The 16,746-nt window shown below is 51.2% G+C and overlaps 2 protein-coding genes across 2 annotated transcripts in view; one reads left to right on the forward strand and one right to left on the reverse strand.

Annotated features, from left to right (window-relative positions):
- Window positions 1–8,151: 8,151 nt before the first annotated feature.
- AP1S1 (adaptor related protein complex 1 subunit sigma 1) lies at window positions 8,152–14,187 on the forward strand. The gene is made up of 5 exons (XM_077777811.1): window positions 8,152–8,243; window positions 9,946–10,124; window positions 10,737–10,845; window positions 11,995–12,132; window positions 13,416–14,187. Exons 1-5 carry the CDS (start codon window positions 8,241–8,243, stop codon window positions 13,461–13,463), a joined length of 477 nt encoding a protein of 158 aa, XP_077633937.1. The 5' UTR covers window positions 8,152–8,240; the 3' UTR covers window positions 13,464–14,187.
- A 1,513-nt stretch (window positions 14,188–15,700) lies between these two features.
- Window positions 15,701–16,746, reverse strand: part of VGF (VGF nerve growth factor inducible) — a 2,776-nt gene continuing 1,730 nt past the window's right edge. The window contains 2 exon segments of the mRNA XM_077777842.1: window positions 15,701–16,607; window positions 16,609–16,746. The exon segment at window positions 16,609–16,746 is cut by the window's right edge and continues 1,054 nt beyond it. Coding sequence (XP_077633968.1) covers window positions 16,205–16,607; window positions 16,609–16,746 — 541 coding nt within the window. The 3' untranslated portion in view covers window positions 15,701–16,204.

The following is a 16,746-nucleotide window of genomic DNA, read 5'->3' on the forward strand; positions in this document are numbered from 1 at the left end:
AAAGAGTTCCTGCCTTTATTTCCAACATTTCGCACAGTACAAAATCAAAATCCCATCAGCTCACAGCCCTTCTCCGGTTAAGGGGATCTTGATGAAACACACGCCCACAAGCCCAAGGCACGAAGACCTGCCACGGGCAAGTCCACAGGGTTGACCGCCAGGGCTGCACAAGACCAAGGGATGTAGTGTGCAGGGCATAACTCCCCCTAAGCCCCCCGTGGGTGCCACCCTCAGAAAGGAAAGAGGGGTCCCCCAAACACCAGCCACCTGACACCTTCCCTGACAGGCCTGCTCATGCTCACTATCTCTGGGAGTTCCCACCTCTGTTCACGCCATCTCCTTCCCCGCCAAATGCCCCCACCCCTGTGCTTACCCCACTCCCCACTTCTCAAAACCCAGACAGAGTCTGTTTCCTTCACATGACATGCCCCATGGGTCCAGTCCACACCATTCCTCTCTCCTTGGCATTTACCAAGATTTTGTCTTCCTGGTGTGTAACAGTGCTCCTATTCATGTATGCTCTTTAACTCTGAGTGTGCCTTACCCTCACCATCCCCATCTACAGATCACGTCCCTTTGAAAACAAGGCTCTTTTATTACACAGACTCTTAATATCCTCCTTAAAATGGCATCCTGAAAAGTCTTTTACTCTCTTCCTCTGGTCTCTTGTGGGCTCTTGCCAGACAACATATTTCCCCCGAGTAGCTTCTGTTCATATATTCAAAAAATAATCTTTTAAACTGAAAAAAATACCTAGAACTAGTTCTCGAAATTGTATGCTGTCCAGCCTCAGAACCCTAAAGATAGGATCGATAGATCCAGCCCCCTGGAAACCTAGGTCTTGTCTTAATAGGAACTAATTATCTTCCGGGGCCTCATGGTCAAAATGCTGCCAGACAGTTAACAGGCAGCGAATTCTCCATCACTAGAAGTGTTTAAGGACAGCTCAGTGGTGATGTTTCCGCAGTCAGGGTATACTTTTTAAATGTGTATTTTAATCTAAATTTAATTTATTTTTTAAAAATTTATTTATTTTGAGAGAGACAGAGACAGTGGGAGTGGGAGAGGGGCAGAGAAAGCGGGAGAGAGAAAGAGAATTTCAAGCAGGCTCTGCACTGCCAGCACAGAGCCTGATGCAGGGCTCGAACTCACAGATTGTGGGATCATGACCTGAGTTGAAACTGAGAATCAGACGCTTAACTGAACCAACCAGGCGCCCCTTGCAAGCATATTTAAAATATTCTTTACTTTCACACAGATAAGATCATCTCTCTCTCTCTCTCTCTCTCTCACACGCACACACCATACACACGCACACACACAATACTGTGGCTTGCTTCACATTCTACACACCTGTCCCTTGTTCTTTTTACCAGTTGCATATATAGATGCACTAGAATTCCTTTTATAGGATTTTAGTTGCTTCATGGCTTTTTAAATTGCCATTGTTGTCACCAAAATGCTGAGATGGACACCCTCGCACATTTATCCCGGTGCCCGTGTGCTCGTGTGTCCATAGGATAACTTTCTAGCAGTGGGACTAAGTATCTTTGAAGAACCTCGCAACTCTATGGTTGTGGGACCCTGGTAATGTGAACGTTTTCAAATGACACAAAACAGCCAAAAGTGATCATTCTGCCTGGTTAGAATCTTACCTTTTCTCAAGCTTAAATAAGCTCACTGCCATGGATAAAGATAGATTTGAGGCCTTGAACTATAAAGGAACCTTCATTTTATAATTTTCTCTAAATTGTGTTAGACTTCCTTGGAGCAATTTTAGATTATAAGTTCAGAAAGGGTATCCGTTCATCTACTCACCCCTCAATCAGCCAACATTTGCTAAAGGTCTTCTCACTGCCTCTGCCATTCCTGTGTCCCTCTTGAGGGACAGTAAGGGACCTTGTTGGAAGCCTCCAACATGGGGTGCTATAATGCTCCAAGTGGATGTGGATGTCTGGCACCTTCTCTTTATGGATTCATCTCTTTGGATTCATCTTTTTTTCAGGCTCTCTTCCCCCATGAGGGTCTATATAGTAAGAGGGGCCCCAAAGCCCAATCAAACCTAGAAGGTAAGTCCTCCTCTCTCCTTAGAAAGGCAATGGATTAACTATACTGGAATTAAAATTTCAAATGTAATGGAAGGAAGGAAGGAAGGAAAGAAGGAAGGAAGGAAGGAAGGAAGGAAGGAAGGAAGGAAGGAAGGAAGAAAAAGAGGGAGGAAGGAAGGGAGGGAGGGAGGAAATGGGAACCAGAGCAAGACCCAGAGGAAAGGAGAGCAGAATGTACAGCCCACTAAAGCTATTCTAGGCTTTAGAGCAATGCTCTCAACCTCAGTGAGTGATTCCTCTTCCCTTTCCAATTCTCTGGCAACCCCTGTAGGACTAAGGTATGGTCATTGGACTAGAGACAAAGGGCCATAGTTGCAGCTTGGCCTGCTTCTACCTGGCTCAGACCAGAGCTACCCAGACTAAAAGTGACCTGGTCCAGTTCACAAGATCACTGAGATTTGTAGCCAAAACTTCAGGTGGCATTAAAGTATTCCTCTTCCTGCAAGAATACTTCCTTCCTCTCACATGGGTCTCCATTTGGGCTTGTAGTGGGTAGCTGGGGTCGTGAAGGCAATGGTCCAAGAATTCAGGGGTACCGGGACCCAGATAGATCTTGTGTCCTCCTTACATCCCACAAATATGATCAATTCCAGGCACTGGGCTGGCTGTTGAGGATTTACCCATCTGTAACAGATTTGCTTAGAAACTGCAAGAGCCTCGGGGCGCCTGGGTGGCTCAGTCGGTTAGGCATCCGACTTCAGCTCAGGTTATGATCTCCCGGTTCGTGGTTCCAGCCCCGCGTCGGACTCTGCTAACAGCTAGCTCAGAGCCTGGAGCCTGCTTCGGATTCTGTGTCTCCCTCTCTCTCTGACCCTCCCCTGCTCATGCTGTCTCTATCTCTCTCTCAAAAAATAAAGAAAATATTAAAAAAGAAAAAAAGAAAAAAGAAACTGCAAGAGGCTCAAAAAGCAGAACAAGTTAGCCTGATTTGACAGTGGACAATTCAGAAACCATCCATACATGCTGAGAAGTCTCAGAAGAAAAGGGTTCATCAGAAGGCCTCACCCCCGCAGAGAGAGTTTGCTCCAGGAAGTGCCCCATTTAGCGGTGCCCTCTGCTTTTCTTGGATATTTTGAGGACAGAGATGACGACGCAGCCTCACAGTGGAAAGCCTGCCCAGCCCTGCTTGACTTTGCCCGGGCCCCCTCCTTACCCTCCCAAATCTCTCTTCCTCTATTTCTTTAGAAATGAAAAACCAAAAAGATCTGCTTCCAGCCATCATTACATTTCTCATAAGCCTCATGCAGGAGGATTATTTATCTGCCCACGTGTGGGCAAGGGGTATGACTCATTCTGTAAATCCCTCAATGGTAAAAAATATTCCATCAGAGTGAAACTTGTCAAGGAGGCACCATCTGTTTTCCAAGCCGCTTTCTTGGAGGTGGTTCCTCAAGCAAGTTTTGGGGTGAGACTAGCAAAACTACTTGTGTAGAGGTGAGGAAACTAAGGCACAGAGGGGTTGAGAAGCTGGCCACTGTCATTATTATTATTCCACAACAACCCCAGGCACCTCTGGGCTCCTAGGGACACTGTGCTGCCTCTCTCTGCCGCGTTCGTGAGCAGGGGTCTCATGTGCCAGTTACCAGCAGGTCCTGCGCTCACACCTCTGCCTTTCAGCCTGCACAACTGGCGTCCTATTGCCACATGGCCTTTTATTCCCTAGCCACCAGGTGTCGCTTTGACTCCAGTGGAAAGCTCTTCTTGAAGCAAAGCAGCTGTGGCTTCTGCCAACATCTTCCCAAGTTTGAACCCCATTCAATCAAATTTATTTAACAGCTTAACTTGCTACGGGGTGCTCTGAAGTACTTTTGCAAAGTGTAAGTGATCTTTCTTACTATCCAGTACCTAAGGAGAATAGACACCAAACAGCTTGAAATGCTATGTGAGTTGTTACAAAAAAGGGCTGGAGGGAACACTGTCAAAATGATCACTATAGCCTACACTACAGCGTGAGGCTCACATACAAAATAGAGAAGACGGATTTGGGTCTGTGGGGCAGGAATGGAAAGGCATTTCAGAAAACAGTGTGCACAAAATAACAAAGGAAGAATAATAGCAAGGCATGTTCAAGGGACACACCTGAGGAGGAAGTCCCAAGTCACCTTGAGACTGTTGCCTTCCTCCTCTGATAACCCAACCCGTCAACTCTCCCCCTCTCCTGATCTAGTCAGGCAAGTCTGGACTATGTCCCTTGAATAAGCCAGGCTTTCTTGTTATCCTTCATGTCCCAGGCGTAGAGTCTGCAAGCCTAGGAAAAGGCAGTGACACTGACCATGGTGGGAAACCGAAAGATGGGATGGTTTCAAGGGAGGTGAAGGTTTTAGCAAGTGAAGTTTGAGATGACACTGAGATTTTCAAATGAGGGCTCCAGTAGACACTTATTCAACCAATGCTGGGTACCTGTTGCCATATGTCAGGCACTGTGCCGGACACAGGAGAAGCAGTGAAAGAAGACAGTTCATCCTCTGGCAGAAGTAATACATATTGAATATGCCACCACTATATGCAAAATTCGAGTTTAGAATATTTTGGACTAGAAGATTTAAATGTCTAGACTTGATAACCATGGATACCGATCATAATTGAAGGTGATCAGCACTATGTTTGATGCTGTGAAGAAACAGAAGATGAATAAGATACCATCCCTGAACGGAGCACCTGGGGGGTCAGTCGGTTAAACATCTGACTCTTGATTTTGCCTCAGGTCATGATCTCACAGTTCATAGGTTTGAACCCCACATCGGGCTCCGTACTGACAACATAGAGCCTGCTTGGGATTCTCTCTCCCTCCTCCCTCTCTCTGGCCCTCCCCTGCCCATGCTCTTTCTTTCTCTCAAAATAAATAAATAAATAAATAAATAAATAAATAAATAAATGTAAAAAAGATACCATCCCTGAAAGAGCTTCCAATCCAGCTGAAGAGACAAGGCCAAGTCACATGTCCAGTCAACGGACAACACGGTATGCCTACCAAATGTACCAGTCAAGGTTGTTAATTACCAGGGGTAGAAACCAACTCTAGCTAAGGGAAGCACCAATGGAAACTGGGGAGCTCAGGGAATCGTCAGAAGGGCCAGAGAACCAGAGGGAGGTCTCGCACTAGAGGCAGTGCCCCAAATCACACACTGGTGCCCCTGCCCTCACCTTCACTGGGCTCGGCTGTACTGGTACCCTAGGTTTTGGCCCTCTGCCCCTCTGCCACAGTCTTATTTCCCCTCCATCACCTCATTCCTTCCTGGACCAAAGTCCTGACAGATGCACAGACTGGCCAAGTACAGCAGACATGTCAATGCTGTAGGCACAAAGAAGGCTGCAAAAGTGAACATCAAGAAACTTCTCTCTCTTTTTTTAAATGTTTATTTATTTATTTTTGAGAGAGAGAGAGTATAAGCAGGGGAGAGGCAGAGAGAGACAGGGAGAAACAGAATCCCAAGCAGGTCACAGGCTCTGAGCTGTAAGCACAGAGCCTGATGTGGGGCTTGAACTCATGAACCATGAGATCATGACCTGAGCTGAAGTTGGACACTTGACTAACTGAGCCACCCAGGTGCCCCAGGAACCTTCTAATGTTTCACTGGGAGATTGTTCTCTCTCCCCCTAGACTCATAAGGTGGGATTCCCAAACCCTAGGAAGTGGGACTAGAGCTTGGGAAGTGAAAAAGAATGGCACACATCTACCACAGAAGGTATTTTAATTGTCTGAACGTTTGGAACAGCACATGGTAAGGTGCTGATTGCTCAGTTAACAAAGGAGGACGAGGAGGAGGAGAAGGCAAAAAAACAAAAATGACTGCAAATAACATCGTCAGGGAACTATGTACCACTTAAAGAATATACAAAAAATGGGTGCACAGGGCATCACAAGAGGGAGAAACACAGAGCATAAACTCAGAGAGAGGAAAAGGCTTCAGGCCACCTCACCAACCACCACTACAAGATGAGGGAAGGCTCAGGAAGGTGTCAACATGGTTTGTAGGGTGACAATACAAACGACATCTGCACTTGTGAAAGTGAACCTCCCCTCTAATCCTCCAGGCTTATCTTTGACTCTTCCTCCTTCTCCTTTACTTAGATGAGTTATCAACGGCAGTTGACTGGCCCATTACAAGCACCTCTCCAATCTGTAACTCTCCATTTCATCTTTGTGCCTGGATTCCCAAAGATGATCTTCCAGGCTTCCATTTATTCTTCCAAGTTGTCCCCCGGATGATTATAAGATGAACCCTCCTAAAAGTGCCCTCACCAAGTTGTCCACCAGCTCAGGTAACCATAATGACTCCCAGCTGCCCATGGCCTCAAATCTGAACTCCTCTGCAGACACAAGCCACACTGGGTCCACTAACTCATAGATTCGCTACATTCACCATTTGCTAACAGTGAAGAAATCCAGTCTGCTGTCTTCAAAGTGATGTAAACCACTTGAAGTCTAGGACTCTACATGAGCAAAACCCATATTTCTAACAATTCTCTCACGAATCTTCTCTTTTCTGCAGCGAGGCAATGCCACACTGAGACACAGAATTCTAGAAAGTATCAGCTTTCCAAGGAGTGTAGGAGTTCACATCTCTAGAGCTTCCAAATTTCCACGGGCTGTTGCTCAGCTATCTGCTTTACATCTTTGCCTCATGGCTCATTACTTCCTTATCTACAACCTTCTCCTCTTCCCACCAGGAGCACATTTCTTTCATTCCTTTTGGCTTCTGCCCTTCTTACACATTCCCTTTCATTCTCTGCACTCCCTAATGATTTACCCTTCCTACCTCCAACAGCTTGCTTTATTGATCTTATTCTTGACCTAAAAAAAATAATACCAAGATAGTTCAGCCAACATGTATGTCATTGGCAAGCTGAAGGCAGAGGAGGAAGGGGAGTGAAAAAAAGGAAGAAGACAAAGGAGTAGAACAAAAAAGTGGAGAGTGGGAGGAAATAATCAGAGCCACCATGAACAGGTGTTGACAGTATGCCAGATACTCTCTACACATCCTCAAAGCCATCTTGCAAGACAGGTATGGCCATCCTCCGTTTTCAAATGAGGAAACTTGGCTTAAAGGACTCACCTGCCATCGCACATCCAGTAAGAGTCAGAGACCAGACTATATGCCAGGTGCATCAGGCCCCCTATCTTGCAACAATAGCATATTCCTTCCATACCCAAGAGTAAGAAAACAAGAACATAAAATGGACACAGGCGAGGCCTTCTCAACAATTGTTTCAAGTGCTACCCAAAATAAAAAACGTTATTTTCCACTTGACAAAATTTAAGATTTTTCTCCTCTCCTGATGTCCGAACTGTTTTAAGTGACCGCGAAGGAACACACACACACATCGACGGCCCAAAAGCGCATATTCCAATCCACAGCCTCCTCATTTTTAAACTTATGTCTAGGTTACAGGTTTCCCTCTTCAGTTTCGACCCATGCTCACCTTGTAAGATCCACTACGTTTCTTCCCCTCTCGCTTTCATTCATTCCCCTCTCCCTTTTCTTCACATCACTTAAATATCAGCACCTTCTTTTCTCTCTTATTTCCCGTCTCATTACCTATACATTTCTCATTTTAAGAGAGTGCTACATCTTGCAGGTTCTCAGTCCACATCGATTTTGGGCTCCATACTTATCTCATGTCAGCGCCACCACCACACTTTGTCTAGCCTTCCCCAGGTCATCGCTCCTATCCCAAATCCAGTTCCCACCCTGCCCCGTCTCCACCGCCCCAGCCCCTCCATTCGTCCTCCCCGCTTCCTCACAAAATCCAACGGTCGCCCCTTCCATCTCTCACCCCCTTTCCCGCCTTTTTCCCCCTCAAGGTGCAGAAGCGCGAGGACCTCATTGTCCTCCTCCCCCCATCCTCCAACCAGCCTACCAGACAGCCTTGTTACCATGACGACAGAGCTACTCAAAGCCGAAGACGAGGACCTGGTTGCCATGGCTTCCGCTTCTCCGCCTCCAACCCCGCCTGCGCGCCCAACAGCGCTAGCGCCTGCGCAGTACGCGACTCGAAGGGCCTCCGAGCCGGGCGGGACGGGGCGGGGCTTCAAGCGAGAGGGAGGAAAGGAGGCGAAAGGATAAGAAAGGGAGTGGAGCTGGCGTGTACGGTGGCCGAAGAGGGACGCGCGGAGCCGGAGGCTGCAGGATGGTAGGCTGTGTGGAGAGGGAGGGGAGGGGGAACCGAGGGGCGTGGGTTGCACCTGCGGGGGTCCTTGGGGGCCGCCTTCTGTGGGGGCCGCCCTCTCTTCCTCCGGTCCTCACAGGCCCCACTTACCTGGGCGGGTGGGCGAGCCGGCCTCGGAAGGAAGAGCAGCTGGAAATGGCTTTAGGGAGAAGGGGAGGGGAGGGGGGCATNGTCGCCTGAGGAAGAGGGGCGCTCGGCCCTGCTGGCGGAGGGAGGCGGCGGGGTTGGCGGGGCACCAAGACCCTCTGTTCCCATGCAGCCCAGAGGAGCGGCGGCTCGCGGGGAGTGCCGTGTGTGGGAGGGGAGAGTTTCCGGGTCCGAGGGGTGGACGTCCTCCCTCGGTTTATCTCCCTGCTCGCCTACAGGCTGGGGTGAGGTGGGAAAGCCAAGTGGGCTCGAGGTCTTGCTCTCCAGAACCCAAGCTTCGAATCCCTGGCTCCCGTGTTCTTGGCTCTCCGCGCTCCCCCCACCCCCCCATCCCATAGTCTTTCCGGAGCCCAGGCCTTCCGTCTTCCTGCTGGCTTCCCGCTCCCCTGCCTTCCAATCTCAGACGCGTAGGGCTCGCTTGCGCCCCTCTGTTGCCCTCCCACCACGCTAGCAGCGTTTTCCCTTCCCCGCCACCAAAACCCCTAAAGAGTGTTGTTTCAAACACCCACAGATACCAGCCCTGGTAATGCCCAGGGAGAGGAGCACTGCAGGGACAAGGCGATAACTCCAAGATATATAGACTGGACCCCCTGGAACTGGGAAGCTGGGGGTGCACAGGGTAGTGAGGGATCTGCCCTCCTCCCCGCTCAACTCAGCATGCACTTTGTTGCACAAAGCTCCAGGAACCACCCTGGATGGCGGTGTCCTAACTGAGGAACTGAAAGGGAAATTGTCACCTGGTGTCTGGAGGGGTGTAGGAGGCATCCTCCCTAAAAGGAGAAAAAGGGAGGACTGTCAAATGCCTGGTTGGCTGAGGAGAGAGGAGGGTGGAATTTGGGGGCCCCATGCCCCTGGGCATATGACTGGCATTTGAAGGCAGTGCACTGGGGACATCGGCAAGAACGTATGGCTAGGATGGGGTGGAGAACTGTGGTAGCTTCTCGAGAGACAAAATACCCCATTTCAGCGTGGTGGTGGATAGAGGGACCATGAAAGAAAGCAGACCTCTCTTTGACTTCAGCTATGGGCTGCTTGTCGCCTTACTAGGCATTTTGCTGACCTCTGGAAGACAGATATAGGAAACAGAAGGTGAAGGGAAAAAAAAACAACAACTAACCCCTAATATGCTACAGTGCTTACCATGTGATAGGCACAGTTGCATATATCAGCTCATTTAATCCCTCTAAACAGGAAGGTACTTTGATCACATCCATCTTACAGACCAGGAAACTGAGGCCCAGAGACATGAAATAATTGCCCAAGGCAAATGACTCACCTAGTAGAGCCCGGATTTGAACCCAAATGGCAGACTCAGAAGCGCTGACATGTTCCAGAAGGAAGGGCACCTGCTGATGGGAATACCCAGAGCTGAGGGCAAGGGCTGATTTTCAAAGCGGGCAGGAGCCATGAATAGGGAAGAGTTAGATGCGTGTGTGGGATGCATGTGTGGCTGTGTTTATGGAGTAAACACACTCAGAGAACCGAATCTCTGACCCTCGGCTCTGCCTCCTCCCCGTAGATGCGATTCATGCTGCTGTTCAGCCGACAGGGGAAACTGCGGCTGCAAAAATGGTACCTGGCCACATCGGACAAGGAGCGAAAGAAAATGGTTCGGGAGCTCATGCAGGTCGTTCTGGCTCGTAAGCCCAAGATGTGCAGCTTCCTGGAGTGGAGGGATCTTAAAGTCGTCTATAAGAGGTGACTCACCACCAACTCTCAGACTGGTCTGGACCTTTCTTGATTGGGGCCCGGCAGTGGGTTCAAATGGCTGAGAAATAAGGCACCCCTTTGGGTCAGGGAGGATTGGGAGGTAAGGGCATCTGGAGGACAAGGATGAATTTCAGCCTCCTTTACTTTCTGAACTTCCCTTGAAGGCATTCTTGTTCCCCACTTGCATTGCTCAAGCCTGACGCCTACTTCACCTCTGTCGCAAAGGCCCTCTTCTCCATTGCACGTGTCCCTTGCAGCCTCATTCAGCACTTCTAGATCCTGCACCACCTTTCCACCACACACACCTCCTGTCCAGGTCCTTCTCTGAGCAGGTGGATTAGTTGGCTCAAGTTTTTGCTGAGTCAAACTGAACAGGTCAGAGGGCAAGAGGGAAAGCGTGTGTGTGCCTGTCTTTGCCTGTGTTTGTGAGAACTGCCATGAGGCCAAGTGAGTTGCTGTTTGCATACCCTGGGGCCACCTTGCCTATGTCCAATAAAGACGCAGACCCCGAGCTGGGAATGAGGAGAAATAGGAGGTTTGAGAACAGAAAGCCTGGCCCAGCAGGCCCTCCAGCTACCCCGCCTGTGCCCCTGTCCACAGATATGCCAGCCTCTACTTCTGCTGCGCCATCGAGGGCCAAGACAATGAGCTCATCACGCTGGAGCTGATCCACCGATATGTGGAGCTCCTGGACAAATACTTCGGCAGTGTAAGTGCCCCTACCCACCCTTTCCGCACCCAGCAGTCTTCTTTTCCTAACAAACCCTGGGACCCTTCCAGGCTCTGCCTAGAAGATTTGGGCAAGGTGAAATTGGAGCAGTGAGAACAGTAATTAATTTCCCTTTTTAAGCCTTAAGCCTATTAGCCATATCCCTTAATCGGCCCAGGGAGGGGGTGTGGACCAGAATCTGCCACTTAATCAAGTGGAGCTCAGCTCAGACCTCTCCCACAAGGACAGGAGGCCAAGTTCAGATTTTATCAGTGGCTCCTGACCTTGACTTTGCATTGGAATTTCCTGGAGAGGTTTAGTTGTTGTTGTTGTTGTTGTTTTAATTAGTGATGTCTGGGTCCCACCCCCAGCAATTCTGAATTAACTGATCTGGGGAATAGCCTGGGCATTGACAGTCAGCTCAGATCTTAGTAGGGGAATAGTAATAACTCCATAGTTTGTATTCCACTTAACAGTTTACAAAGGGCTTTCAGGCTCCCGTGTTTGCTTCTTATTCTATCCTGCGAGTAGATATTGTCATCTCCATTTTCAGAAGAGAAAATTGAGGCTCGGAGAAATGAAATGACATGTCCATCTAGCTGCCTAGGTGCAGAGCCCTGCTTGGAACTCAAGTCTTTCCACCCATGATTCAGCATCCCCTCCTTTTCTGCCCCATAGTGGCTAGGGAGGGAGACTAGCCAGGCCCCTGGTGGGAACAATGTCACAGATTTTGAGGGGAAGGCAGCAAGGAACCACAGTCAAGAAGGAAGAGTCAAATGAACAGTAAGGCTTAGGTGTTGGGGAGGTCATCGACCTGGGGCAAGAGCCCGAAATAGGCGATGTGGTCCTGAAGAGACGACTGTGGAGCCATCATGAGAAAAGAAGTGGGCAGGATGCCTGGGTGGCTCAGTCAGTTAAACACCTGACTCTTGTTTTCAGCTTAGGTCTCTCGATTGTGAGATCAAGCCCCACATGGGGCTCGTCACTGAGCATGGAGCCTGCTTGAGATTCTCTCCTTCTCTCTCTGCCTCAAATAAACATTTAAAAAAGGAAAAAAAAAAGAAGAAAGAAAAGAAGTGGGCAGCCAGCGTGCAAGTGGGGTGGGAATGCACCTTGGCACCCAAACCTGCCTTCTCCCCATCCTCCCAGGTGTGCGAGCTGGACATCATCTTCAACTTTGAGAAGGCCTACTTCATCTTGGATGAGTTTCTGATGGGGGGTGATGTCCAGGACACCTCCAAGAAGAGTGTGCTGAAGGCCATTGAGCAGGCAGACCTGCTGCAAGAGGTACGGGCCTGGGACAGTGAGGAGGAAGATGAGTACCATGGCAGAGGGTGCCCTCCCTGCCCTGGATACATGGCCTGCCAGCCACGGCTTCCCCCTTCCTGCCACCAAGGGGGCCCCCCTCCCTGTGGCATCTGGCCTCCACAGTGCCCCGTTGGCCAGCTCACCCTCAAGCACTGACTGCTTGGGGTGGCCCACCGGGGTCCACTCTCCCTCCTTCTCCCGAGACCCAAAGTGTCTCATCCCAGCTAAATGTCCCATGTCCCATACTCCTCTAGGCATTTATGGTTGCGCAGGGAATTGGAGAAGGGGCACATGATTCTTCCTTCCCCTGTTGTCTTCTCCTTCCCCCATTTTTTTTTAACACACACACACACACACACACACACACACACACACAAAAACCTCTGCTCCTCAGAAGCGAAGGGTGGTGGGGACCCGGGGGGTGGGGTAGAGGGCGCCTGGCTGGGGGTTCTCCTGCTCTCTGATGCCCCCGCCCTCACCCCATCACTGCCTGCCCCCTCTCTGCTGTGCCACCGCTGAGACTTGGTGCAGGGAGATGAGTCACCGGAATCTGCAATGACAAGCAAGCTGGCCTGAGCTGGCTCTGAGGAGGGGGAGAGATGGGGGCTCATCTCTGCAGTAGAAGAAGAAGCAGAATCGAACTTGCCACCTCACTGTTCTGATTTCCCCTTCTCTCTCTCTCTCTCTCTCTCTCTCTCACACACACACACACACACACACACACACACACACGCCCTGGCACACACCCACCCACCCCTGTTACTAGTGCTCTGCTCAGACCCTAATGACTCATTTCTCTGCAGTCTGGTTCACCTTCCCTCAGGGACCTGATGCCAACTTATTACTCCCTGCCCCCACTCTGAATAAAAGAACCCAGCCTGCTGGCACCCCCAGCCTTCAGAAAGCAGGTCTCCCCCCCCCCCCCCTCCCAGCTTCACACCCTTCCCCCTCTGATACTGAGACCCCGCCCCCTGCTCACCAAGCTTCTGGGTGGGGATTTTCTGGGTGGTGGTGGACTCAACCTGGACCTCCTTCCTTGCCATGGTTGGCCTCCAGGGGCTGGTCCCTGGAGACTGGGGAGCTCCCCCAAAGGGTCCCCAGTTGTTCCAGCCTTGAGCTCATGTTGATGTCTCTCTCCCCTCCCCATGTCTCTCTGTGCATCCCCCACTCGTGGTGTTGTCTTGCACCCATTATCCTCTGCCTCATTCCCCATCCTCCTCTCCCGGTGTCTCTGCGTCACCCTCTGTCCGTCCCTGTCTTAGGAGGATGAGTCGCCTCGCAGTGTGCTGGAGGAGATGGGTCTGGCATAGCCCTCGCCCGGGCCGCGTGGAGATGTGGGGAGCTGGTGGAGAGGCAGGGCACAGGCGCCTCCTTTTCTTGATGGGACCCAGCTGCTCCTCTTCTGCTGCCTCACCTTCTTTTGGAGTGAGCTGTGGGCTCAGGACCCTCAAATGTTCCCTCCCTCCACCTCTATCTCCTGTTTCCCCTTTCTCCAATGAAGGTTTTAGGAGCTAGGAGGTAGGCAAATGTGACCAAAATGGGGGTGCTATTTGGCTTTCATTCCCTGCCTTTGAAGAACTAATGTTACCCCAGACTTGCTCCCTTCCCTTAAAACTGTAAATATATAAATATGTCAGGTTAAAGGGAAAAGGTTTTCAGGGTTCTTCTCTGCTCCCTGCCCCATAACCTACCTCCACCCTGCCCCATAGCCAGCCAGGGCAGCCTCTGCCAGGGGCAGGGGCGGGGGGTTCTGTGGATTTGAGAGGGAAGTCCTTTCCCCTCATCTGCCCTCCTCCTCCCTCCTCCTTGGCTGCAGTGGGACTCTGTCCAGTGCCAGGGGAGGGACAACATGGTTAATTTTTTTCTAACCTTGCCACTTTGAGGGAAGTGAGCTTTGAGGGAAGGGCAGGCTTTATGGGAAACTGTCCCTCCTTCACTCCGTGTTCTGGGTGAGGCAGGAGCTAAGGGGTGGGGTGTGGGAAGTGGCTGACTTTATTTCCTTTCCTCTGAAATAAAAGGAAAAGCATTTCTGGACTTTGACTGCTTAGGCTCTGTGAAAGAAGGAAAAGCTCCTGGGATCAGTCAGGAGGGGACGGGAACACTGCCTCTTCACCTCCCCAGGACTGGGACTGTCNGCTGTTTATTCAAAATGAAATTTTAACCGGGTGTCCTGTACTTTATCTGGTGCCCCTATTCCAAATGGGTTTGTAAGCTCAATGCCTCTCATCTGAACATGGTATCTCCAGCTCTGGAGCTGCCTTCAGCCAGAGAGGAGCAATGCCTGGGCATACGGTTTCACACCTCTGAGGTTTCTTTGTGCAAGATTTCATTCAGCTGGTTTAGTTAGGCTTTTTTTTTTTTAAGTTTTTAAGTTTATTTATTTTGAGAGAGAGCACTGGAGCAAGGGGCAGAGAGGAGGGCAGGGAGAGAGAATCCCAAACAGGCTAAGTGCTGTCAGCGCAGAGCCCGACTAGGGGCTCCATCTCACCATCCATGAGATCATGACCTGAGCCAAAGTCAAGAGTCAGACACTTAACCGACTGAGTCAGCCAGGCTCCCCTCAGCTGGTTTAGTTTTATTTGGAGAGAGGAATCGGGAGTTCATCGGTGTATCCAACCCTGTGTGCTTTGCAAAGGGTTGAGAAGTGGCTAAAAGCAAGGTGTTTCTATAGCTGGAAGCTGTTCCTCCCAGTTTGTTGTGAAGGGAATTTAGGGGACAGTTAAGGGAGGTGACTAGGTGGAACAGGGACTGTGGGGAGCCGCCAGTACTGCCCAAGTGGCCAGAGGATCATGGAGAGGAGAGCCTTCAAAGTGGCCTGGAGCTGGGGCACCTGGGTGGCTCAGTTGGTTGTGTCCAACTTCAGCTGAGGTCTAGATGTCAAGGTCCACGAGTTGGAGCCCGGCATCCCAGCATTGGGCTCTATACTGACAGCTGAGAGCCTGGAGCCTGCTTCAGACTCTATGTCTCCCTCTCTCTGCCCCTCCCCAGCTCATGCTCTGTCTGTCTCTCAAGGGTGAATAAACATTAAAAATTAAAAAAAAAAAAAAGTGGCCTGGAGCTGCCTCACCCTGGGGATCAATGACTTTAACCTCCACCGCCACCCCCAAGCTGGAAGTGGAACTTGGGCTTTCTTGATAGATGTGGACCATATTCTACTCTTTTTTTAAAAAAAATTTTAAATGTTTTATTTATTTCTGAGAGACAGAGACAGCGTGAGCAGGGGAGGGTCAGAGAGAGAGACACACACAGAATCTGAAGCAGGCTTAGGCTCTGAGCTGGCCGTCAACACAGAGCCCCTCAACACAGAGCCCCGTCGCGGGGCTCGAACCCACTAGCCTGTGAGATCATGACCTGAGGCGAAGTCAGACGCCCAACCACTGGGCCACCCAGGTGCCCCTACCATATTCTACTCTTGAATATGGTTGAAAGTGGTTCCACTACCCTCACTGTTGAACAGGGTGTTGTGGCTGGCGCTTCCCTCACCGCCCCTTGGCAAGGACCACGAAGGCCCAAGGGGACGGGTGAATAACGGATAACAAAGTCCTAATAAAATAGTCACTTTTATTTCTTAGCAAAACTATTTCCTCCGTGAGGGGTATTTACAACAGAGAAGGGAAAGAATAGGTAAATTCACAGCGAACTGGAGAGGGTGGAGTGGCTCCTGGGAGGCCCAAAGGGCAGGAGACAGACACTTCTTCACACAATTAACTGGAATAGCTTTTTCCGGTTTTGGACGGGGACTTCCCGAGAGGGACTAGTGGGGACAGAGGCCCGTGGGGGTAGGGGAATTCGCACAAACCACCCAATCGCCTGGGGTGGCCCCGGGAGCCCCCTTGAATGAACTTGGGGAGTTCGGGCTTCGAATCCCGGAAGCGGTCTGACAGGTCCCGGCGCAGCCCGGGGGCGGGGCGACCGGGGGGTAGGGACGGGGCCGGGCGGCGGCCAGGGGCGGGGCTGGGGGGCATGCAAACACCTAGAAAGGGAGAGGAGCAACACGGAGGGGGGTGGCAGCGCGCGCGGCTCCGGCGCGCGGGGGCGGAACCGGAGCAGGTCAAGGGCGCCGGAGCAGCACGTGCTCGATGTAATTCTCCAGCTCCTCCTGCTCCTGCATCCGGCGCTCCTCCGCCTCCGCCTCCTCCTGCGCGCGCCGCGCCTGGGCCTCCCGGCCGGGATAGTGATGCGAAGGCTGCAGGGCGTGGTGGTAGTGGTNGTTCTTCTTCCGCTTCCGCTTCTCCTCCACCTCTTCGATGATGCTGACCACGTCGTCCGCTGGCAGGTGGAGTTTGGTGGACAGCTCAATGAGGCTGTCGATCGTCTGAGGGTCCATCTCTTCGTCGTCGTCCTCCTCCTCCCCACCCTCCTCTGCCCCATCAGCTTCCTTCCGACGGTGGCCGGGCAACTCTTCCTGGGAACGCTTGTCCTCGGCTCCGGCTTCTCCGTCCTCCTCCTCTGCGATCCTCATCCTCTTCCCCCACCCTCTCCGCCCCGCCGCGTCTCTCCTGCTCCGCCTCCGCATCCTCCCTCACGCTCTCTCGCTCCTCCTCCTTCTCCTGTAGCCCCCGACCCCCAAAGCCCCGTTGCCGAGCCCCGCCC

Source organism: Crocuta crocuta, unplaced genomic scaffold (assembly GCF_008692635.1).
Source record: "Crocuta crocuta isolate KB4526 unplaced genomic scaffold, BGI_CrCroc_1.0 scaffold217, whole genome shotgun sequence".
Taxonomy (NCBI): Eukaryota; Metazoa; Chordata; class Mammalia; order Carnivora; family Hyaenidae; genus Crocuta; species Crocuta crocuta.

What these genes read in the sequence shown, in the direction of transcription:
- AP1S1 (XM_077777811.1), top strand. An exon ending in CTTAAAGTCGTCTATAAGAG is followed by an intron (nt 10,125 to 10,736) that starts GTGACTCACCAC and finishes CCCTGTCCACAG; the next exon opens with ATATGCCAGCCTCTACTTCT. An exon ending in AGGCAGACCTGCTGCAAGAG is followed by an intron (nt 12,133 to 13,415) that starts GTACGGGCCTGG and finishes TCCCTGTCTTAG; the next exon opens with GAGGATGAGTCGCCTCGCAG.